This window comes from Sphaerodactylus townsendi, linkage group LG03 (assembly GCF_021028975.2).
Source record: "Sphaerodactylus townsendi isolate TG3544 linkage group LG03, MPM_Stown_v2.3, whole genome shotgun sequence".
NCBI classification, from domain to species: Eukaryota; Metazoa; Chordata; class Lepidosauria; order Squamata; family Sphaerodactylidae; genus Sphaerodactylus; species Sphaerodactylus townsendi.
In genome coordinates, this window is record NC_059427.1 from 108,308,165 (window position 1) to 108,333,988 (window position 25,824).

Sequence of the window (25,824 nt, forward strand, 5' to 3'; positions counted from 1 at the left end):
CAGCTAGAGTGCTCACCGGAACTCCAGTGAGAGAACATTTAAGACCTGTTCTCTACTGTCTGCATAGGTTACCAGTTGAATTCTGAATTGTTTTCAATGTTTGATGCTAACCTTTAAGGCACTGAGCAGTCTGGGACCATCACACCCGTGGGACCACATTTCCCCATATTGCCCATGGGGGACCATCCAGTCCTCCAACGGCAATTTTCTGGTGATCCCCGGCCTCAAGGATATACAGTTGACTTCCACCAGAGTAAGAGCCTTTTGGCCCTAGTTTCTCCTTGGTGGAATGCATTGCCTGTGAAAATCAGAACTCTGCAAGATATTAACCAATTTCACAGAGATGCAAGACCATGGTGTTCTGCAGAGCATACAGCTGAAGTTGAAAAAGATTTATATAGAATTTGTTGTCCCCAATATTCATATCCCTTCTTCTGTCACCCAAATAAGATCTGTAAGACTGGATAAACTTGAACTGGTATGGACAATGTGATCTTGTTTGAATTGTGTCTGGGGTTTAGCGATCAGTGTTGAAATTTGGTGTTTTATTTATGAGTTGTTTTAATTATGAATTGATCTAAATGTATTTTGTATGTTTTCAATCGTGTATGCTAGCCACCCTGCGCCTGACTTGGGCTGGGGAGGGCGGGTTATTAAATCAAATCAATAAACAAACAAACAATACTTTTAAATTGTTGTTAAAACCAATTAATTCTGGAGTTGGTGGAAGCCAGGACTGAAGAAAGGAAAAATAATTCACTAAAAATGTCTATACTGCATTTTGGAGGATTCTTTCTCAAGTTTTTCTTAAGGGTCCACACATACCTGCTCCTCTCGCATAGCTTGCAATTTCTTGGCCTTGCTTTGGCGGTAATATTCCATGATCATCATGGCTGCATAGATTTTGCCCACTGTCAAGTCGGTGGCTGCAGGGTAAAGAAAGTAGAACAGTGAAGAATAGCTTTTTTTGCCTGTTCCTTTGGTACTGCCCACCAGAGCCCTCTGGACACTACTTCAGTTTCATAGCTCTAATCTGCTAGGGCATGCTGCAACTGAGTGTGTGCGCGAGAGGGTTTGGTCCCTGTGGTCACTTCAGAGAGGAAGCCCAGGCAAACACCTAAGGAGAAATTTACATCTAAGTGGTAATTCAAATGGCTAGTATCAATCACATGGTGAATCCTCATGGAAAATGGGCTCTTTGTCTCTCAGCTTGGCTCTCATTTGGAGCTATTTCTATGGAGCGAGAAGAGGTGAAAAGGGGGAAATGGCTTGGTTTACATCCCTGCTCTTCACTGTGATCAGTTGAGCAGTCTTTATTGCTTGGGTCAGCATTTCCTTGTGACTCAGAAGATACCCCCCCACTCCCAGAAGGACTCCCTGCCTATGTAGTTTACCATAAGAAGATAAGAAGATCTCTGTTGGATCACACCAAAGGTTTTACCAAATTCAGCTTCATTTATTCCCCAGGAGTCAAACACAAGCGCTCTACGACTGAGATGGTGACAGAGGGCACTGAGCTCTTCAGAGAGCTCCCACGTTTTCAGAGTTTGTAGGGTCCTTTTTTCCTGTCAGCTGAAAGCTAGTCAGGGAAAGGCCACAGTCAGATTGGACAGGGATCCTCAATGCCTTTGGTCATCCCATTGCTCTTTATCGTATGGGTAAAAGGGGCACGAAAAGGAACAATGCACAGCCAAGGGAAATAGGTAGGCTAATGGGCAGGTTATGCTTGCTGGGCTTGCATACAGGCATGGGACCAGGAGTAATAAAAGGTAACTCTTACATTTGTGAGGGGTGACTAGGAGATCCAGCGTTTTCTGGGAGAGGTTGGGCCAAATTGCCATCATCTCTTTTCTCAGCTCAGAATCCATCTGCTGTTTGTCTGCCCCCCCTAAGAAAAAAAGCAAAGACAAATAAAGAATAAGAGATAATAAGCAACAAACCTTTGGCTATTTAATGAAGCCTTGGACATATTACTGCTACTTGTTTATGCCATTTTGGGGGGAGTTAAATTTATTAATGGTAAAAAAAATTAAATGCCGTTTCATCTTTCTTATTATTAAAGCTGGTATGAGTTGGGCAACATTTCAAAATGAATCCCGTGAGAGGGTCTTCCCTGTACAGTGACACTTCAACACTGCAAGTGGTAAATAGTATGTTTGATAGTTTCCTCACTTAAAAACTCCCATTGTGGACTAAGGTTCTAGCGTGGCCTTCTTCCTGGCCTTCAGTTTTTTTACTTGCACACAATGCTTTTTAAAATGGAAGTGAATTGTAATATTCAGTGCAGGAAACAGTCTGACTCCCAGTTCTGAGAATTTTAAAACAAAGGGATGCATGCCAAGTTTTATGCATGTCCTTTTGAGCATTATTGAGAGATCTGTGTACTTGGTATGATATTCAAGTACCAAATGAATTGTGCAAAAAAAAAAAAGCATTGCTTTGTCTATGTGAAAGCCAATAAACATTTAAAATGCTTCTGAACTGACAAAAGAAACACAAAACTGATACCAAATCTGACCATACCTTCACAAAACCGATGCACACCACTGTAGCATAAAGTCCAGGTGGTACTCCAGCCCAGGAGACTCCAAAAATGGGAACCATTAACAATTGCAAGTGTAACCCATGTCATTTTATTTTTTTGAATGTCTTGAGGTCTTCCTGGTATAATTTTTACTCTGCGATTTTCAACAAGGGTTCTCCAACTGCAGTTAGTAATGATTTGACTGAGGCTCCGACTGGATATGATTGGTCCCCAGTGACCCACTCCCCCAGGAGGTTGAAGGTCTTATTGACCAGCTAAGGAGACACAAAGCACCTGGTCCAGACTGTCTTTTACATGAACTGTTTATAATGTCTGCAGATTGGTAGGCCCCCATCTTAGTTGCCCTGTTTACACTGGTGGACCAGAGTGGAGTCATTTTCTCTGCTTGGGGAAATTCTTTCATTGTCCCTTTCTTTTACAAAAATAGCTCCTGCCCCTCCAATTATTGCCCAATTAGCCTTCTCTCGGTAGTGGGCAAACTTTACGCAAAACTTCTTCTAAAAAAACTTACTGAGTGGATTTCATCTAATGACATTATTGGAAAACAGCAGATAGGATTTCAACAAGGGAGAAGTACTATTGACCATTTCTGGTTCTAAGTAGGTTAGTTTCTAAATATGTGGCAAAAAAGGTCCCCTTGTACATTGCCTTTATTGATATATGGAGGGCGTTCGATTTTGTTAATAGGAACCCCTTGTGGAAGAAGTTGGCCAAAATGTGGATCAATGACTACTGTTCTTAATTAAAGCCCTCCATACAACCACCTCTGCCCAAATTAGATGTGATTGAGAAGGATTATTGACCACCAAAATTGGAGTCTGTAAAAGTGTTAAGTAGTGTGTGCTGGCCCCGACCCTTTTAAAGCTTTTTAAAAATGATTTGGCCCATCTTTTAAAGCAGGTAAATAGCCATTCTCCTACCCTAGCTTCTATTTAAATTCCTCTTCTCTTATTTGCTGATGATGCAGTAGTACTGTTGCACTTGAGAGTAGGACTGATGAGACTATTAAAATGCTGCCTAGAATGTTCCACAAATAATGACCTGCAAATAAATTTTGATAAATCTAAAATAATGGTTTTCACCCACACCTGTGAGTGAGCAGATGGGAATTAAATGGTAATCTATTTGAGCAGGTTAAACGGTTTAAATATCTAGGCCTAATTTACCATCATCAGACCTCTTGGTCAACCCACAGATCCCAGGCCATCACAACAGCTAATATTAATGCTATGGCCATTCTGTGGTTTTTCTAGGCAAGGGATATGTTCCTGCTGCATTAAAGTTATTAAATGCTAAGATCTGCCAGCAGCTCCTGTATGGAATTCCCATATGGATTGAGGTCTGGAACGGAGACATTGAAAGAGTACAATCATGATTTCTTTATAAAATCCTTGGTCTCCCTCACTTAGTTCCTTATCCAGCACTTTGTCTGGAATCGGGCCAGCATCTGTTAATAACTAAGGCTTGGGCTTGTGTTCAAATTTTGGGTCCGGACTTGTTTTTATCCAGATGCCAAGAGCTTTTCCTACCTGGCACTGGCTGGCATTCATTCCACCAAATGGTGGATTTGTATTGAAAAAAAGTTAAATTTCTTGATGTCTCTTGATGAATTGTCCATGTTATCAAAACAAGAAATTTATCTTGCCATCAAAAAAAGACTCTACCAAGAAGAATTCCTCTTCTTGTTGAAGGAGACTGATAAGTTTTGTTCCCTACTCTATTTGGGAATTTCCTTAACCAACTTGACTGTTGCTAGCTACCTCCACGTTTTAATCGAGGCCAGATGGTGCAGAGCTCTGACCCTGGCCAGATGTAATGTGTCACCTTCTGCTATTAGACAGGAGAGAGGCTTGGGAATTCCCCATCATGAAATAATTTGCTCCTGTGGAATAGGGGGTGAAGAGTCTGTTCTTCATGTTCTATTGCATTGCCCCCTTTACAACAGGCCTAGGTGCAAATATTTAGAGCCCTTACTGATGGGTCTTGAAGAGCATGCTGACACTCAAATAGTTATAATTGTTCAATGGTGATTGTAAGGAGATTCTGGAGCCTGTAGCAAAAATGTTTTGTCACTAACAAATGTGCATAAATATTGTGTTATTATGCCAATAAAGGTTAATTAAAAATATTTTTGAAAGTTTGGACTTTAGGGCCGAGGAAACAGGAACTCGCTTAGCATGAGCAGTTGGTAAGTTTGCTCATATATTACCAACTGCAAGAGTCTCCCCCCCACCCCCGCCCAGTCAATCCAGCCTGCAGCAGGAGAGGCAAGGCCCAGAGTTTGACTGAGGGAACTGATCATTTCCTTACATTTCCTTCCTTTCCTGACGGACGCAATGAAAGAGAAATGGCATATTGGAATCTTCCCTAATATCAGGCTATTAATTATGTTATATTAGGCTGACCAGCCGTCCCGCTTTTGGGGGGACCGGCCCGCCTTTGGACAATTTGTCCCACGTCCCGCGGGTTCAACAAATTGTCCCGATTGTGGGGAGGCTGCTGCACTGCCTTGGGGGCGCAAGGCAGTGCGGCAGCCTCCCGTGCGCCCGGCCGCAGGAGCGCACAGGCTTCTGGGGCTCGCCGTTTGCCGCCCTGTCACAGGGCGGCAAACGGCGAGCCCCAGAAGCCCGTGCGCTGCTGCGGCCGTGCGCGCACACGCGCGCACACCACTACTGCCTCCTCATTCCGGATCACAAAGGTGACCATCTGGTCACCTTATGTTATATGGTTTAAAACACACACACCCAGCCAAAGTCAATCTGGCCCTCTGCAGGAGAGGGAAGGCCCAGAACTTGACTGAGGGAATTGATTATTTCCTTACAGGCCCAAGCTGGAGAAAGACCTGCAGCAGTCACCACCGCTATAGAAGAGCAGATGGGGAAGAAGCAGCCCTGCATTTTTAATTAATATTTTGGAATTTCCTTCCTTTTATTACTGGGCACTGTTGGTATGTTATTGTTATGAGTGTCTTTCCTAAAAGGCCCTGAAGATCCTATATATCTCAGTTGTGCTATATTCATTGCCACTATGATTTCGTTTTAATTGTGATTGTAAAGTTGCTGTGTTAACATTAAATGTTTGTTACCCTGAATGCTGTTATCCTGTTGAAGCAACTTCATGTTTGTTTAGCAAGCAACAAAGGGTGCTGTCATTTTATTGATTTTAAATTTCTCCATTAGAGATTTATGTAGCCAGGGATCTGCTGGGTTACACAAGGACAACCAGTTGAGTTCATCATATGACCCCTTGCACTGAAAAAATGTCCCAGTTCAAAACAATAGCACCCTCTTTAACAGCAGCACTTCCTTCTAGCAGGAGCTAGCACTGGAGGAGTCAGGAAATGAGACACAAAATGCCCACTCCATGCCATTCCACCATGGAGTCGCCTCTCTTTTACAGGCAACATTTACCTTTTAGACTGAAAATACCCCATACCTTATTTAATGTGCCATACAAGCAGGAACTTAGAATATGCTCTCCTATGTTTAAATCTCATTTCCTGGAATCCGCTATCTTACCGACCGACTCGCTAATATTTACAGTAGCATCACTTACCTTTAGCAATTTTGATGTCAAGCGCAGTCCGAATCAATGCCATGAGGGTGGAATTAAAATGGACTGTATTGTCGTCTGCTACAGGCAAATCCATACGAAGTAGTCTCTGCAGAGATCCAAGCAGAAAGGTGTCATCACATGACCCCAGCGTCTCAAGACATCTTACACATAGGAACGTAAGAGCCCTGGGGAGAACTCTGAACTCAGAGACTTTTCCTCTATGTCTCCTACTACTCAGAGTGTAACCTCTCCTCTCTCAAGCAGATTATAATCAAAGCCTTGCTGTAATCAATACGCAACAGGCTATCAAGATCTTGTCCCTCCCATCCAAACTTGCTTAGAAGTTTATTCCAATGAAACGTAATTTACTTCCATTGATTAAAACTGACCTAGGTTAAAATCAAGAGTTTTCCAATTGCTTTATTGGGAGATAACTGTATTTGTGAGTGAAGCCACAGTTGGCTTTTAGAAGCCCTGTACGGTTTTTAAAGCAAGAGATGTTCAGAGGTGGTTCGCTATTGTGTGCCTCCCTGTCACGACCCTAGTATTCCTTGGAGGTCTCCCATCCAAATACTTGCTAGGATAGACCCTGCTGAGCTTCTGATATCTGATAAGATCAGGCTAGCCTGGGGCTAAACAGGGCAGGGTGATTGTATCACAAGTGTCTCTTTATGTTTTAGCAGAGCAGGAAGCCAGAATGTGGCTTCCAAACTTCTGCCCTAATCCACTGGACTCCACATCCTATCCAAGACAGGATTATCTTAGTTTTCCAGCTTTGATCACTAAGCTAATTGCTTTGAGGAGGTATAAGAATTAAAGAGCCCTGATCCCATGTACTCTGCCCCCACTAGACCCCACACAATATTCTATTCAGAATTAATAACTTTTACAATCCTAACGTTCACAGAGTTCTCCCAAGCAGCTCATTATTTGTCTGTATAGTAAAATAAAGTATAAAATAAAGGAACAAAAATCAACTTCCAAGATAGCAGCACATAGCACTGGTAAAGGGAAGGGATAAAAGGAGAATGCACTGCAACCATTCAACAGAGTAGGTTTCATAAAATGTGCAAGACTAGAGTCATGCAAGAAGAGCATGCGACATGCAGAACAACACAGCACAGTGCAAAGGCATCCACAGATAACACATTGAGACTCATTCATAGCTCTGGTATAGATTGCTCTAAAGGGAGAGACCCGGATTGTGGGCTTTTGGTGCAAAAATGGGTGGGTAAGTCCTTAAGGTAGAAAAGAAAGAAATGAAATTGACAGACTATGGGCCATGTGCCATTCCTCTGAGCCAAGGCCATGGGCTGGAAATCACACAAGATGCTCAGGGTGGGGCTTGACCAGCTAGTGCATTAGCTGAGAAAGGCTGTGGACCAATGGAAATGGGGGTTAGACGATCAGGGTCTTTTGGGATTGTTAAGTGGATGTCACTGACAGAGGTGGTGCAGGGAGAAGACAGGTGAGTTTAAAAAGGGAAAGAGGTACAGAATGAAAAAGAGGAAGACACATACAGGTGTTGATTCAGCAGGATGGTGCCTCAAGGAATCTGATGCCCAGAAAACCTGTAAATCTTGGAAACCACTGTGTTAAGAGCCTAATTAACAGATCTCCCCAGTGCTTTGTGTATAAATAAGCAGCATTCCCTCCTGTTTGGTAAGAATGCTGTCTGTTCCCTTCTGTTCTCTGGTTTCTACACTGTTCATCAGCAGGCCATTGTCAACCACAGTTCACTCATAGAAGTCACTTCACCCTGGCAGAATCTAATTTTTTTTGCTGTACAGAGGGTTTGGCATGGATGTCGAGGGTGAAGCACTTAGTCAAATAAAATAGTAACATCTCGAAGTAGCATCCTCCTCTTTTGTACTACATTTGGAAATGCATGACAAATATTAATGCCTGGCACCTTTTCACAGCTGACTAATAACAGTTGCAATATTATTGTGCAACCAGAATCCAATAGTTAAGCCCAAAACTTCCTTGTGGAACTCTTTTTTTTCCGGGTGGCACAAAATTTGAAAGATGCTGTTTTTGGAACATTACTTAAGTTTTTCTTCCCTTCTATGGAGTAAACATGGACTGGAAAGTTAAAGGATATGAAAATGCTTAATCATTTTAGTCACGCCAGTATTACATGGAAATGCCAGATTATACAAAGGCACCAAGGAGTTAAGAAAAATAAGTCTCTTGGATGGATGGTTGAAGTAGAACTATCTCAGAGGAGCCTGCAAGCTCTTGGATAGCCACAGTGAAGAAAGGATAAGGGGGTGGGATGGATACAGACAGCAATTCTTCCTTGGAGCAGTTAGGACACTCAGAATTCCCCTTTCTGCACAGACAGGCAAGGGAACTGCAGACAGAATATATCTCACAATGGTTTTCTGGACAACCAATGTCATGGAGAAATGAACATGGAGATGTGTAGATAGCAGGCAGGAAGAACACGGAAATATAAACAGAGAAGGCCACTACAAAGGAAGGAGGGGAGGTTATGATGAAGTATTACTCAAAACACATTTTTATTCAACGGGTTCAACAGAGCTGGAAAACTGAAGGCCAAACTACACATGGCAACATCATTGCAATGGCCTTGAGAACACTGCTGCCATTTAAAATAAATTTTAAAATGCTGCCCACAGCATCACTCTTCTTTCCCTGCTCCCGCACCTTTTCAAGTACCAAAATAGTCATGGGATGTGTGTAAGTGGCTATTTTACACTCGATACGGTACAGGGGGCGAACAACAGTGCCTCCAACTGCTACACTGTGGGCCTTGCAACATTTTCAAATGACTTTAAAATGGTGGCAGTGACCTCGTGGCAGCCACAAGGACAGTCATGTTTATTTTGGCCCTGAAGCACAGATATGGAAGTGTCACAGCTGGGAATGGAAACTGTGAGTCTTGATAACCAAGAAACTAGCCCAAAGAACATGGTTTTATTCCTCTTTCCATGTCTCTGTCCTCTTTTTACTAAGCCTACAATCATCTCCCACATCAACTGTGCAACTGTACATAATTACTCCACCCTATAACAACAGATATCAATGAATATAAACTGAAGTAAATTTACATAAGATTGCTCTGTTGGCCTCATTCGTGGAACCAGGAACATCATCAAGGATTTTCAACATCTGGCAGAGGTCCGTGTCTATATTCTCTTGTTAAAACAGACTTTTTAAAGCAGGTGCCTATCTGGCTGTGATGCTCAGGTCATGCTGTATTTCTTCTTCGGGTAAGTAGTTTTTTTTTGTAAAAAGTTAAAATGGTGCTAAGTATGCTTTATTGCTCCCATCCTCAATATAATTTTGCCCCAGAGTGTTATATTAGCAGCAACTGTTTTAACTATTCAGATTTTCTGCCTTTGAGTACAGAGGTTCCCTTTAGTCGTCATGTCTAGAAGTTGCTACACAACTGGCACAAGACATTCAGGTTTCGTAAAAAGTATGTACTTATTCTGTGTTGAGCCTTGTCTCTTTGGATGTAATCTCTGGATGTAATATCTGCAACATTTGGGCTTGCTGATATTCAGTACGGTCAGGTTCCCATATGACTGACACAAATGATTTGAACTCACAGAGACAGAGAGAGATTTCTGTGTTTACTGACGTGAACTCCCTTCCGCCTCCACTTGTGCTGCATGAGCACATTCCCTGCGGGTGTTCAGTTTGGTGGCTGTATGAAGGCCCTTCCTTCAACTTCTCATTTGCAGACATTGTAACTGCAGCTTTTTTTCAGATTCATTTGTATGTAAGTAACAAGATGCAGTCGTATTGCTAGGCGTAATCCTTGTTTATGTGTATCCACAAGGGAGGTTTTAACATTCCTTTGTAATTTATTTATTCCTCACAGAAATATAAGCCTTGAAGAATATTGAGGTTCCGTCTTGAATCCGGCTGGGTTGTGTTGCTTATGTTAAGTGTATGGTTAATGTATTTAGCCTGTGTTGTTTTGGCAAATATATCTACTGTGATAAAAAGAAATATTTTCAATTTTTATTTAAGGCGCTCATAGCCTGACATCATCAGCCTTTGGGGCTGTAGGCTCAAGGTTGTGTAGTACAATTTTTGCCTATTTATGTTTTTCAATTAATGTAGCATCATCATGTCAAGTAGCTACCATACAATTGGCTCAAGAAATTCAGGTTTCTTAAAAGGTATGTACTTATACTATGTTGAACCTCACTATATTGTTTTGCCTATTACTATGGGAAGACATTTTGGTTCATCAAGACTGGGTCTTCTTAATGAAATTTTCAACTTTCTTTCTTTGCAGTCAAGTCACAGCTGACCTATAGTGTCCCCAAGGATTTTCAAGGCAAGATATGTTCAGAGGTGGTTTGCCATTATCTGTCTCATGACATTAACTTCATATTCCCTAGAGGTCACCTATCCAAATCCTTGCCAGGGCTGAGAGTGTGTGACTGGCCCAAGGTCACCCAGCAAGCTTCCATGGCGTAGGTAGGGATTTGACCTGAGTTTCCCAGGTCCTAGTCTGACATTGTAATTAGGGGTGTACAAAAAATTGGCAAAATTTGGATTCAGGTCTAATGGAGCTGACATTTTTTGAGAAACCGAGATGTTCCTGAACCCCAGTATCACGAATATCCAGATTACTGAGAAAAATCAGATTTATTAGACCTGAACCTGAATTTTACCCTCCCGTCTTTCCCTCCCCATCTCCCCCTCCTCTCACTTACCTTGAGTACAGCAGCGGCAGTGGCTGCCTCTAAGCCCCACGTGGAACCTGGAGGTAGCAGTGGTGGAGTTTTGCATCAGCATGGTCAGCTATCAGGTAAGTGTGGGAGAGGGAAGGGAGAGAGGGGATTTCCCTCCAGTCTTTTTAAAAAAATGGTGGTGGGGCCAAAGTGCCCAAATCATGCTGAATTTTTTGGGGCATGATCCGGGATCTCCTTTTCTGCTTCCTTTAAATGGCTGCCATGGGGGGGGGGGGATCCCCCGAAAATGCCAATTTTAAGGGTTCCCCCCCAAATTAGTTTTGTTGAACACCCCCCCCCCTCTTAACCCCTAAACCACATGAACTATCATTCATTTCAACTCTTATAGACTTTACTTAACGCAGTATGTAGAGCTGGCCATGGCAATTTAAGCTTCTCGAATGTAGTGTTGAAACAGTTTGGTCTTCAGCGCAGCATTTATGCAGATCACATTAAACTTCATTTTTCTGTCCCTCCACTTTCTGTTCTGTTTAGCATCACTGCTTTTCTGTTTGACAAACTCATTGGCCTGTTATGCAATTGTGGTCTGCCCCACAGTGAGTGTACATTCCCTCTAGGGCAGATTTTTGGTTGTACACCCCCCACCCAGAACTCACCGTGAGGCAGATCAGAGAAGCCTTGCTGCTTCCAAAACCTCTTGAAGTGTGATTATTCCATTCTCTTCACTGAAAAAGCGAAAATCTGTTGTGTGTGCTCAGCCTGCTGTGGCTTTGCTCACCCCTCCCACCTTCCCCTGTCTTCATCCATTCACCTAACAGCAGTTTTTCTCACACTTGACCAACAGAGCAGCCCAAAGAATGTTTTTTGTTTTGTTTTTAAGACAGAAAAAGTAACAGGTAGCAAGACTATACTGTGTTCCACATAAAGATGATAGTTTGATCAGGAGGTGCAGCGCTTGAGAAATCTGTATGCTTCTCCATTAAAATATAGTCTCAAACGAATATGACAATGATCGTTCACTTCTACGCACTGCCTTTGTCAAAACTGTTATTTTGTGCATTATTGAACATAGTACTTTGATACAAGAGCATTTATTTTTACTTTCAGACTTCCAAATGAATGGGGGGAGCAGGGCTAGGTAGGCACTAGGACCCAGGCAGAACATTCTTCAACAAACAAGGTCGGGCATGCTTTGTCCTGTAGCAGAGGAATAGACAAGCTACTATTGTCTTTATGTGAAACAGAGTATAGCTGCGGGTAAGAGAAATGGCATCTGACTCAGCTGGGGAAGCTTCTCAGTGTGAGAATCCCCAGTTAGCACTGAAAACCATGGGAAAAAGTGACTGCAAAGAAAAGAGCCATGAGGTATCCCTGCAGGCATAATAGGCCATTGTCTTCGCCTCCAAACCTCCTCCCTTTTAAATACAGGTCCATTGGTTTCCCATTCTTTCCCCCCAATTTCAGCCATATCGGTGTATGTGTGTGTGTGTGTGTGTGTTTTTTTTTCCAATTTTTTCCTATTGATAAATCATGTGGGATTTTATTTTTAACATCACAAAGCTTCGTTCTTTTATCTCTGTTGATTCTTCTAAGGTTCTGCTCCAAGTTCTTATTGTCTCTTGACTTCCATAACACTCTTTTCCCCCAGATTTCTCCTTCCTATTGAAGGTTCTTTTAAAAAATCTGCTCATATAATCTGATTGGTTCAATCACTAGTCCCCAGTTTATCATTCCCTGCATTTTTTTCCACATTCACTGTTCACTATTGCTTCTCAATCTTCAAACTTTTCCATAAACTTATTTCCCTTTTTCAATAGTCCTAATTGTGCACTTAATTCTTGCAACTATTCTGTTAAAGCAAAATATTTTCTCCTATTAATCCCCTTTGCTTCTCTTCACCTGTGTCTGTAAGCCTAGAATTATCTTCCTTCTAACATCTGTGATGCTTCTCTACCCTCTTTTGAGAATCCCTTACGTTGTCACTCACTTTTAAAAAAGATTCCTCTGTTTTAATTTTATTAACAAAAACAACTTGCATCTATTTGTACTGGTGGCTTGGATCCACTGGAGATTTCTGCAGACAACTGGGTGTTTATCCATGAAGCAAGACTTCCTTGTCTCCCTTCTTCATGCTATCTCCTGAAATGCTGCTCCCAGAGGATAGGGGACCCCATAAAGAGAGATCTGCAGCAGGGACATAGATTATATGAAAACTGCTCTCTTCTGTATTCAGAAATCCTCCCTGGGTTTGAAGCTTCATGTTGTATACTTGTGTGAAGGATTTTATGACACATAATCTAACATCACTTTCTGACTCCCCTCCCTTTTCCTATATTTAAACTGCAGTCCATCATGCAAGTCCAAGATTCCCCCTCCTAATCCTTGTCACAACAACAATTCAAGGATGATGATGGTGGGAAATAAGGATCTACTAAGAACTGGTATCTTTAGTACAGCAGACAGAAGCACCGGAGAACTAATTATGACTTCTTTGTGACATCTGCTTTGGTAATGGAAGGGCTATTTATTAGGGATGGCTGGATCGTGTGAAAAGATGATGTGGAAAGCATTAGAGACCAAATAGATGCAATGGGACTTCCACAGTAAAAAACGATGCCTCTCCTCATGCGGTTCCTCTATTACCAGAGGAGTGTGAACCAGATGATCTTGTAATTCTGAACCCTGTGATTTTATAGTATGCTCAATTTGGTCTCAGACTGTTGGATGTTATTGTTATATCAGCTCAAACGATATCTGGGGTGTACCTATACCAGCTTTTATTATCTGTAACTGGTTGTGTAAGTGCAATGCTGTGTCTGAAGATGGCTAATCTCCCAGTCTAAATTTTCTCCCTTGTTTAAGTTATTTAAAAAGGACCATGACAAAGTCTCATATTTGACTAACATCACTTCATAGAATCTCAGAATAGCACTTACATTGATTAGATTTCAAACTATGCCAACAGCCGTGTTAGCTGGACACTATCCTCAAACCCCTCAAGTCTCTCATCTGTACATTTGTAGAGTTTCAGAATCCGAGGACTTACCTCATTATGTGCTTTATTGTCCTTTCTGTAAAGAACCTAGATTCAAATTTCTTCTTGTATTTTTAGCAAACAGTAATTCTTCTTGTGACTAGTGACTGAACCAAGACGCTTTCCTTTCTCCTTTCCAATAAGATCCTTTTGTTTCCTGTAAAAATGTCACTTTTTGCCCTGGTGGACAAGAAGATTTGAGCCAGAACTGTATTTAATGTGGGCAATACCTGTATCTGATTTTAAAAACTGTTTTTTGCATTTGATTTTATCTGCTTTGTTGTACCTGATTTTACTGATGGCTATTGTTTATTTGACTGCAATGGTCTTTGGCCACAGACAATATACCTGGACCTGAGTGGTGGTGTTATTTGAGCTAGGAAACTACACAGATGAAGCATTTTCAAAACATGAAGGGCCAGGGCCAGTGTGAAGAACTTCAGTGATAGGTATTACCTCTAATTGCCAACTTGTCTGGAAGCATTTAATCTTGCCTTGCCTCTCTTGATTTAGCGGACACCATGTCCCTTTCCATCAGACAATGAATGGCATGCTCATTCTATGACACGAGGCATCAAAAAGCACAGGATCAACACCACAGATCCCACTCCCACTGACAACCACCAGAGGGATCTGGGTCCCTCCACCTCTTTATATTCAAACAGTCACTGCAGTGAGAGCGAGCATTTCAATATCTGTGCCATGAATCATTTGCAGAAAACAAGCAGCTGAGGGAAAGGGAAAAGAGGAGACACACACACACACACACACAGGAAAACGTCACAGAGGAAAATTCTGGGTTGCAGAATGATAAATAGTATAATGGGAAAGAGAAAGAAAATGCAAGATGGATCAGCTAGTGAGGTATATGGGGATTACGGTTAGAGTATGGAGATATGGAAGGGCAAAGGGGAAAGCTTTTCACAGGTTAGAACTGCATTGACAGAGAAAGGGGCATGGAGTAGCAGAGAGAAGGGGCAGAGAAATAGGTTAGTTGCTGTTAATTTGTGTCTGGTTGAAAGTAGAGAACAACTGTGCCTAATGTTTTGTTCTTTGGTAGGAAGTTGCATAATTATGCAGGCAGAAACCTGCTAGACCCTTAGGGGACTGAGAGGATGTAGGTGTCTAAGTTATGTAAAAGGCCAAAGAACTATGAGATAAAACATGAGAACATTTTTGCCTTACTGGTTTCTGGACAGCTAGAAAAGTATGACAGAGCAATCTTACAATACTGTCAACTGCCAACAAACAGTTGCAGTCCACTGAGAGGTATGTGGGTTCTGGTACATGCACATAAATCTGCTCTTATACAGAAAGAGCTCTGTTTGGGCATATTTCCAATTGTTGCTCTGCGTGATTATGAGAGAGAGAATTTTTAAAATGATCAGTTCTACATATTAACGGTGATTATGATCAGGAAAAATCCACTAGAGGAATGAGGTGCTGTGTGGTTTCCGGGCTGTATGGCCGGGTTCTAGAAAAGAGCCTGTGGTGTTTTGAAAGTCCTTTCGGCTGCAAGAAATGATGGGATAGTACCTGTGTCTCTGCAGCGTTGAAGAAAGGTTAGAGAACACAGTAGGTGTGCTTTCCTGAGCCGTAGTTTTTCCAATCTCCGTGTGTCTTGGAACAATTTCTCCTCATAGAGATGTTCAATGTATTGTCGAAGGCTTTCACTGCCGGAATCACTGGGGTGCTGTGTGGTTTCTGGGCTATATGGCCATGTTCTAGAAAACCACACAGAAACCATACAGCACCCCAGTGATTCCGGCCGTGAAAGCCTTCGACAATACACTACAGGAATCTTGGAAAAGCAGAACTGTGAAGTCAGATAGGTAAGGCCTCAAACAATACTGGTGGCGGTGGGAACACACACACCAGCCTCCATTTCTTAAATAGCAGAAATATCCCTATTCCAAAGCAAATTCTCATTCTTTCAATGAAAATGATCATGTCGTACATTTTAAAAGCCAATTTTCCAATAAATTCTTAGGTGGGGTAAAAGTGGAAAACATCTGGTTTGGAATTTATCTAATGCACAAAAACTAACTTCCAGGACAGTGTCTGAACATTGAGGACTCAACTACCTGTTTCCTTCATGCTTATTTAAAAAAAAATTTTTTGGGGGGGGGGGGTAAATTTAACTCCCTAACAATACCAAGATGAATGATGAGGAGGGGAAGGCAGGGAGAAAAGCATTTCTCCCCATCATTTTCTTACTGGGGAACCCCCCCCCCCAACTGAACTGCTTTTATTCCCACTGGGGTTGGGCTACATGTACTTGTAAGGAGGAATAAAAGTGACTCAGGGATGGCTGTTTCCAGCAATGGGGGGGGGGGGCGGGGCGGGGGCGGTGTTAGGGTCTTCTCACAATGTTATCTTTCTTGATGGGACATGCACTAATACTCCACATGGAGCAGCAAAATTGAGGAAATAACTTTCCCCTTCAGCAGGCGAGGCGCAGTGGTTAAGTGCTTGCACTGCCACTCACACGGTCAGGAGTTCGAGCCCCTGTGGGTAGGATATCTTGGTAGCTGGCTCATGGTCAACTCAGCCACCCATCCATTTCTTGGTCGGTAAATGAGTAGCTAGCTCACAGCTAGGGGATAAAGAATAGCTGGGGAAAGCAATGGCAAACAACCCCACAAAAGAGGCTTGCCTATGAAACCACTGCTCGCAGTGGTACCCCAGGGTCAGACACGACTGAAGGGGAAACTACCTTTACCTTCAGCAAGGATTTCATGAGGGAAAACAAACTGAAGGGCAACAGGAGCCCTTCCTCCTTCCCTGTGACAGTGGTCAGACCTAGTTTGAGCCCTGAAATACTTGGACTGAACTTCAGTTTGGATCTAGCTTTGGTCTATAGACTCTGGTGCTAGGCAATGGCTTTGCTGGAGCACATCAGGGCACAAGGCTGAAGATCCAGTTTCTGGTTTCACATCACTAATGAGGCCTTCCCTGCTGCCCTGAATGTCACATTACAATGTTGAGGGCTGAGAATTGGTAGAAATATTTTTTTTTGTTTTGAGTTATGAGAGCAGCAGTGTGGCCTTTGGTCTTAGCTGCTGACAGAAATGTGTAATGCATTCAGGGAAATTAGAAACCCTAGGAACTTTATTTTAATTGGGAGATACACTCTGAATGGAACGAACGGCACATTGTGGGGCAAGCTGCTAATTTGTCCTAGACTGTTTCAACTGCGCATATAGATAGTTAACTTCTATAATGATTCCAAGCCCAAGAATATCATAAGCTATCACATAATGGAAATAACATTAATTTCCTCTCCAGTGTTCAGCACTCCTCGTTTACATGTCACACTTGGTATACTGTAGCCTGATTTTACCCTAAAACAACCAGATTTTAACGGGTATTTCACAATAGAAGTTTAAAGGGTTTAAGAGGAAGGTTGCCTAGGGAGAGACTGATCTACAAAGGTTCATCAAAGTCTGAGTAGTTGATATGTTAAATGTGAGTTGGTCTGGGGAAATCCCAACCCAACCTGCATTCAATATGTGACCTGGCACTAGATTTTATATGTTTTGGAGCATTGATTTCTCATTTCCTTATGGCTTTACTACTTCTGTTTCATCTGAGTATTTGTATGAGAAAGGTAGTCACAGAGTAATTACAGCTGTAGGTGGTCCAAGAGGTGACAATGCAAGTGAGAAGTAGAAAACGTTTAAAGCAGTGTTTCCTCTGCTAGATGCAGAAGGATGGGCTGGTGGTACTTGGATGGGAGATTTTGAGTAGGAGCATGCACCTTGGATTGGTTTCTTACCAGCCCCACCTTTACTGGCCATAATGGAGTCTCTGAAACATGAAACGCTAACGGTACTGAACGGACACACTGTTTACTGCTCAAGAGATTGGATTGGGGTGGGGGAGAGAAATGTACAAAAATTACAGATTTATAGGGTTTCTTTCTTGGGAAAAATGGTTAAAAATGAAGCTAACTTGAAATGTTTCTTGTTTATTTCTTAAAAATTATTCTACCTTATAAGCCACACGGGCTGGGCATTTCTTGCCTAACCCCAGGGGTGGAGACATATGTCTCAGCATCTCATACATGTCCATGAAAGTCATCCGGCCCCTGGGAGCAAAAAATTAAAAAACAAAAAAAATAACCAAAAAGATTGAAAAAAAAGAAAAATACACGGAAAAAATAGAAAAGAGAGACACATGCAAAGAAGAGAAAAATATTGGAAATCAATTTGAAAAGGAAAAAATGGAAGATAAAAAATGTAGAGATTACTGCGCTGCTTGCCAGCAAAGAATTTTAATATGCTTGATCTTCATGGATGACTGGGACTAGAAGGATGGTTCCCAAAACTTTGGCTGTGATATAGCAAAATGCTTAAGCATACACATCTAAACGACTGGAGCAGGTATTCACATCCCATCGGAGCCAGGTATACGCCTGTGCCTCCGTCTATTTTTTTTTGCTCAGCCTGAGATTACAGTGCAGATCACCATCCCACTGGGGTGATAGGGCCAAGTGTGTAGAGTCAAGTCCCCTGAGTAACAAAGAACCACAGAAAGAAAGAGAGAAATAGAAAGAAAGACTGAGAATGAGGGGGCCCCTCTTTGCCAATGTGGGAGGAGGGCAGACTGCAAGGAAAGACGGTGAAGGGAAAGGGAGGGTGGAAAGAACTGGAGGAGGAGGGAGGAAATGACTGAGGTGTCAATGTAGTCTCTGTCCTCCCCAATGAAGGATTAATGTGCAGAAGGTGGTGGAGGTGGGTAAAGAGAGACTCATAGAACCCTTCAGGCCTAGCTTCAGCTAACAGCAAGCAGAGATGGTTCAAGGTAACTGATATGCTCCATGCTTTACTGGTCCAGGTGGCAGCATCATTTCACGCATTCTGTTGGCTAATTACATTACTAAATTACTCTTGAAAGTGCAATATATAGATAAGATATGTGTACAGATATATATATATATATATTTAAAATATATATATTAAAGAAACCATAAGCAACATTCATTCCGTTGATGCTAGCAGGTTTTAGTGTAAGTCAAACCTTGCAAGCAACCCTATGAGGGCATTTCTTGCCTAAGCCCAGGGGGGGAGATATTACACGTAATAAACTGTACATATCCTTATAATGAATTCGGCCACTGCAAGAAGAATACATGGGAGTTAGTGCAGATGCTACAGGGCAAGAGAAACACATACTGTAATGTAAACATAAAACACATCAGGGCTGCTGGCTAGAGACCTTCAGTCTAGCCGTACATTACTTTCTTCAGGTAGATGGAAAAATTGTGAATTCCCGGGGGCTGCAATCTGAAAGGGGGCCTCTCAAAGCACTGAAGTTTAGGCCACATTGCAGCTCTATGTGCTTCCCCATCAGCACTGTGGGAAAAAAGAGGCTAATATATGGGGAAAACTGTGCCTTATAGGACAGGCGTGAGATTTTTCTTAGACATCAGGTCAGACGTGACTAGACCCATATATGAGTCTTAACTTCTAGCTTTGACATTTCTTCTGTGAAGAGCCTTAGAAATCAATCTCATTGTGGGCCATGTAGTTTTAGGAGTCTGGTATTTATACCAATATTTTTTCCCTCCTTTCTTTTCAGTGTGGTTGAGTAATAAGCGCACTAGAAACCAGTACTCGGGAGGGGGAAGACCTGGATTTCCTGCCCCCGCTCGGCACAGGCTCCTTTATGGACACTCCCTCAGCTGGGCTTGGCAGGGTTTGCCAGTTAGGGCTGGCAGCGTAAACAAACACATTAAACCTGGACACAACGGGCATTCATACTGAACAGGGCACAGGGATGGTAAAAGATACCAAGAGAACTGTGGGGAGAACCTTCTGCTAGGTGCACATGATCACAACCCTGCTGACTGCATCTGCTTGCAGCAGCAGAGTGCCTGGCCCCCACAACAACAAAAAATTACAAAAACAGCATTACATGGCAGAGTAGAAGACCAGGCCCTAGCACACACACACACACGCACACACGCACACACATACATCTCCACAGGTTGAAGTATTAGGAGCATGTCATCTATTACTAACAGAGCTATTGTAAGTATTTCTTCTACTGCTGCATAATACATACTACCTGTGGGTTTTGTCCAGGCTGCGAAGCCAATGCCCCAATTACTCCTATTTGGCTCAGATGTGACTAATGTGACACAAAACACAAAGCATCGTTGCCAGGGGTTTCACTGACACAATCACTGTATTGCTAATTATGGTACTCGGTTTGCCCATTGTCAGGCCAATGCAGCCTGCAAGGCAGGATGGGAAAAGAGCAAGAGGCGTGCCTGAATACACGAGGACAAACAGTGTGCCCTCCTTTCTGATTTAATAAGCTAATGTGAGGGTGTATGTGGCCTTGACAGAATCCAGCTGCAAAAACCTAAAATTAAAAGAGGACATGTTAATCAGTGATAAACCACCACACCTGCTCCCTCCAATCATTTTTTCCTAGTGACACCCACAAAAATTAGCCAACAGGAATGATAATGGGAATGGCATAGTGGCAGTGGCCACAGATCCATACGGACTGGAGTTCAGCTAAGGTGACACAGAATGGATCTGCATGCAAACAGAGGCAGAAGCTTGTCTGTGTCAGCTGGAACCTCTTAAACACACTTGAAGCTGCCTTCTCCAGAGTCTGACTATTGATCTGTCAATGTCTAACTGGCAGTGGTTCTCCAAGGTCTTTGATAGAAGTCTTTCACATCACCCATTATATGATCCTTTCAACTGGAGATATTAGCTCTTGAACCTGCAGGCTTTCTACATGCAAAGCTGATGTTCTACCACTGAGCCTCAGCCCCCTTCTTTTCTCTCATATCATAGGAGATAAAGGTTGCATTTGCCAACGTAACTTCATATCTCAGCTCTGCCAGAATAGACCATATTCTTCTTTTCAGAACATCAGTAAAGAGTTGTAGCTCTCACCCATCTTCCTATTCTAGCCCATAATTATTGCTTCCTTCCCATGAGTGGAGCAGGAACCCAGGGATGATGCTTGTATCAGCTTCATGCCTCTCTTGTGCGAAAGAGGCAAAAGGAACCTAGGACTCCTGGCCTTCCATGCTTTCCTCTTTGAGCTATTACACACTACTTCATATTAGGGTAGAACGCAGGAACTGGAGGTTCCAGTCTACCTGTCCAGGTATTTGAGGTTTACTTCTTTAACTCTCCCTCACCCCAGTCCTACTTATTCAAAAGGCTTGTGTCCAAACTTGTATTATTATGATCCACTTCCTCCAGCTTTTTCCTCAGGGTGGGACAAGAGCTGTAAGGTGATCACCAGGAGGAGCAAGGGAGGTATGTCCTTACCAGGCAGAAGGGTCATACTCAGCCCACACGCGCACATACTCGTCCAGGTGGTGAGGCCCCAAAATAGAGGAGTCCCGTGTCAGGTACTCAAAGTTATCCATGATGACAGCCACAAAAAGGTTCAACATCTGCAATGTCAAGGAGACAGACACAGGCACTGAGTAAACTGAGGTGCCAGAGAGAATGTGGAGATCTACTTTATCAAGAAATAAGCACAGGCAAAAGTGTCAAACAGCCCACTGGAGTCAATTCACCTTCCCCACAGATGTATTCACAAACACTTTCACATATGTGCATATGGTCACCTCATTGTATATCCTAGAAAGGATAGACATAAATATGCATGGATGGTCAATTCATAAGCCTACGGATGTGGCAGGCATAAAATTAGCATATTCAGACAAGCTTCTCTCTATATTCATACACGCTCTCTTTCTCAGATGTACACACATTTTTGTCACAGGCCCATCAGCTTGCCTATCTCTAAACACCCTGTTACAGTGGCAGCTTCAAACATCTTCAACACACTGTGCAATGTATGAGAACAGCAGGCTCTTCTTGCAGCCTGATCATTTTATGAGAAGGGCTGACAGCAAGAAGGAAGAAGCTGTGATGGATCCAAAGTTGCTTCACCTCCTGATTAATGTGCCCTTTAGAATGCAAGGTCAGGACATTCCACTGAATACACTGGCCTTTCAGGTAAGCAAAAATACTAGGGAAGAAGAGCTGGTTTGTGTTGGTTTAAAGCAGGGGTCTGCAACCTGTGGCTCTCCAGATGTTCATGGACTACAATTCCCATCAGCCCCTGCCAGCATGGCCAATTTGGCTGAGTGATATCCCCTGTATTCTAGGGAACATAACAGAGAGATTGCTGACTTCCACTGGCTGCCCAGAGGGCAGGAAGATGTAAAAAAGTGACAGGGATGAAACTGAAAAATAAAAACCTAATCAAAACTTCATCATTTAATGTACTATAATTACGTTCACAATTCAATAGCTATGATAGTGGTTTGTGTGTGTGCGTGTGTGTGTGCGTGTGTGTGGAGGGCAGCAAGAGGATTCCAATTTGCCCTACATAGCAAAACACTTTGTATGGTCCCACGCCAAAGGTGGCAAGTTTATAAGGGGCTGAGTAGCATTTTCTGAGACCTGAAAGCTCTCCAAAGACAACAGCAAAACAAACCCAGGACTTCAGGTGATGCCAGAGCAATTTGTCTCCAGATTCAGAGAGATGCTTGACATGCCCATCCATTTCTGCCATGTGCAGAGGAACGGCTCTTTCACACAATTTAAGTGGACACAGACCTGTCCCAGTGGCTGCACACAGTCTTTTCAGGGCATGCGGTCCCATTTACACCATGCATACACACACATTCATGCACATATGTAGGTGCATGTATACATGGATGTGGATGAAATAGATTTCATTCTTGGCCCTAAAACAATTATAATCTACTTGTGCAACATCAGAAAAAAATTAAAGAGGGATGTTGCTACAGTGGTATAGCTGCAAGGGGAATTGCATGGCTCCACTCCCACTCCATTAATCATAGTGGACACGGAAAGGAAGAACACTGCCTGGAATTAAAGAAATATAACAACAACCAGTCTATAAAAATGGCTCAATTTGGCTAGTGTTTAATCCCTTACCTAGCTTAAAAAAAAGAGTTGCTAAGTGTTCAATTGGTACTAAAATGTTAGTTAAAAAAGCATAGACATATGCTAATAGTGTTCCAAAATGCAAGGCAGTACTTACTAGGGATTGGATACTTGGATCCCATGAAGTAACTGAATAACAGCAGCCCAATATTGTGCTATAAACCTTTGAGCCGGAAAGACTGTCTGCTAGCCACCAGGAGCATGCACTGTTCTATCCGCCTGATGGTTCTTTGGGGATATGGCGGGATATAAATCCAAAGTAAAATAAATAATAAATAAATAAAACGCTTATGCTCTGCACACGCACACACATGCCCTTTGACTCACCAGGAAAGAGCACAGGAAGATGAAGGAAACAAAATAGAAGTATGCAAATTCATTGCCACACTCGCTGCCTTTGGCATCTGCTTTCTCATCACAGGCCTTTTCACTCAGACAGGAGAGCATGATTTCATGCCAAGCCTCACCTGTGGCACTCCTGGGAGAAAGAAAAGGAAGAGGAAGAGATCAGGTTCACAGGGAACACATTACAGCCAGATGGGAGCATCTCCGTCTCATGAGATGATGCCGTAACAGTATTAGCACAACTTGTTCTATGCCAGGGGTAGGGAACCTTTAACACTCAAAGAGCCATTTGGACCCATTTTCCATGGGAAAAGAAAACACTTGGAGCCGCAAATAATTTTTGACATTTAAAATAAAGATAACACTGTATATATTGGGGTTTTTTACCTTTTACTCCGCTCATTCTGAGAAGCGCATAGATGTGGCAAGGATAGGGCCAGCGGCTCGACCTTGCCGGCCGCCAGGAAAGCGCCTGCCCCGCTCAAACAGGGCAGGCGAGAGGGGAAGCCCGCGGCGCAGCCCAGCCAGCTGCGGGCAGTTGGTGCGCCCGCCCTGCTGCCTGCAGGGTGGGCAAGGATGGGGCCGGCGGCTCGGCTCGTGGAGCCGCAGTGCAAGGGCAGAAGAGCCGCATGCGGCTCTCGAGCCGCAGGTTCCCTACCCCTGTTCTATGCAGAGGTGGGCTTAACACACTACGGAAATGGAACAACTGATCTGGAAGCTTGGTGATACAAGTATGGGTATAGTAGGGAGTAACATACAGAAGGCTCTCTCAATGTCAGGCCTGGATACCTGCCCTGCCTGGCATCGGCTGGCTGGAGCCAAGGTCACACCTGCACTTGCTGTTATCTGTCTATGCTAATGGGCCTTTCTGTCTTAATTGCTGTGCTTTGCAACATAGTGAAGTCAGCTTTCTTGTCCCAGCCCCCTTCTGGGCCTGGAGCAAAGCTTATCGCATGACCTTGAAACACTTAGGACACATAACAAAGCTTTTCTCACCTCGTTATACTGTTGTTCTATCCAACTGTGGGACGATGGGGGCGGGGGGGGGCAGGAGATTGTTTGGGAATAAACATGTCTGCAGAAACCACGATCTCAGATCTTACTTTCTCCCACAATGGTAACTGACACAGTTCAATAAAGGCTACTGAATTCCAGGGGCATAGCTAGGGAAAATTGAGCCAGGGCAGACTGAGTTTTCTGGGCCCCCCATGGACCCCCACCTCCCCGAGCCCCACTTACTGGGCAAGGGCAGGGCTAAGCAGCAAAACAATGACTGGGTCAGCGCATGTTCAGCTCGACCACTTTCTGTTCAGCAGGAGGAAGCAAATAAGCCCAGCTTGTGTTCCTCCGCACTTCCTCCACCCCTGTGCCCGCCAGCCAGGTGAAGGCGGCTGCAAAGTGCCAGAGGTGCAAATGAACTGGGGAAGGGGCAGTTTTCAATTCCTCCCGCTGCTCAGCCGCTCCTGCAGCAGAGCTGACCCTTATCCCAAGGGACAGCCTGGCCTTCCAGCCTGGCCTTTGCTCGCGGCTCTCTTTGCTTCCCTCCCTGCCTGCCCATTCACCAGCGTCATAGAAGACATTCAACACTGCTGTCTCGCCGAAGTCCAACTCACCAAAATTGACCATGGCAAGATGGGCTCCCTTGGCCGCACAGGCTTGTACCAGGCACTGCAGCACCCCAGCTGTGGGGCTTCACACCGCTGTGGCACCTTTGGGGTTGTCATTGGGTACATACACGGCTCGCAGGCAGTGCTGCTGGCACAACACTGGTCCGTAGCCCTCCCCACCGGCAGATGCTATTGCTGTGCCTGGCGCTGCCTCAGAGCCAGCAAGCACCTTTGGAACACTCGGAGGGCTGAGCTGCTGCTTGGAGTCCCAGCCGTCATTGTCCTGTTGTTCTGTGGTCGCTAAGGAGCCGCTGCCTCCCAGGGTTTCCATGGGGCTCCGGCCACCGCGCTACATGAGGCAAGCAGGCAGGGCCAGGCATGGGCGCGTGCAGCTGCCTCTGCTGAGCCTGGCAGGGCAGGGCAAGGGGGGAAGGAGGAGGGGCAGGGCAAGGGGGAAGGAGGCCCCCAACGTGACCCCAATGGTGTCTGCCTGGTGCGCCAGTCCTCACCCTGCCCCCTGGTAGCTACGCAACTGCTGAATTCTTCTAGAGTTTCAATTATTGACTGTAGTACAAGAACCTTACACTCATACATGAAGGAAATGCATTCTGCTTGAGACACAGTAGCTGACCCAGCATGGGGGAGGCTTGACTGGGCCAAGTGAGCAACTGCAGGATCAGCATGAGTCACCTGGGAAGTATTAGGAGTAAGCCTCACCTAAAGAGAAGCATCAGGGCCTGAAAGAACGTGCGGAAGTTGTTGTGCTCATTGATTGAAGAATCCTCATCTTTAATGCCAATGTTACCAAACACCTGAAGACAACATCAAATGGATAACAATAACATGCAAGTAGATAGAAATATTAAGTGTCCAGGAAATAGTAAGCTCCTAAAAGTTGCCAAACTGTTACCCCAGATGGGCAACTTGGGGCTGGCTACTCAGGCTCCTGGTGGGAAAGGGGGAGCAAGAGGAATTCCAGGAGACAAGAGGCGTTGAATTAATTTTATTAATTTTATTCAATCAGTCAGCATGACTAGTAGCAGAGAGAGAGGACTGGCTAACAGAGGAATCATACCCATTTTATAATACCCAT

At 43.7% G+C, this 25,824-nt stretch overlaps 1 protein-coding gene across 18 annotated transcripts in view; it reads right to left on the reverse strand.

Annotated features, from left to right (window-relative positions):
* CACNA1A (calcium voltage-gated channel subunit alpha1 A) overlaps positions 1-25,824 on the reverse strand; it is a 262,485-nt gene that overhangs the window by 37,787 nt on the left and 198,874 nt on the right. For 14 of the 18 annotated variants that reach the window (XR_007243931.1, XR_007243930.1, XR_007243929.1 and 11 more), the window contains 7 exons: positions 25,449-25,543; positions 23,107-23,257; positions 21,121-21,248; positions 18,839-18,935; positions 6,101-6,206; positions 1,781-1,888; positions 826-926 (listed from right to left, as the gene is read on the reverse strand). Coding sequence is in view for 15 of the 18 variants with exons in the window: in XM_048489718.1 (XP_048345675.1) it covers positions 826-926; positions 1,781-1,888; positions 6,101-6,206; positions 18,839-18,935; positions 21,121-21,248; positions 23,107-23,257; positions 25,449-25,543 (786 nt within the window). In the remaining 3 variants the exon portion in view is untranslated. Of the gene's footprint in view, positions 1-825; positions 927-1,780; positions 1,889-6,100; positions 6,207-17,809; positions 17,907-18,838; positions 18,936-21,120; positions 21,249-23,106; positions 23,258-25,448; positions 25,544-25,824 lie in introns of all 18 variants that reach the window. The other 4 variants (XM_048489721.1, XM_048489719.1, XM_048489723.1 and 1 more) reach the window with 1 other exon arrangement.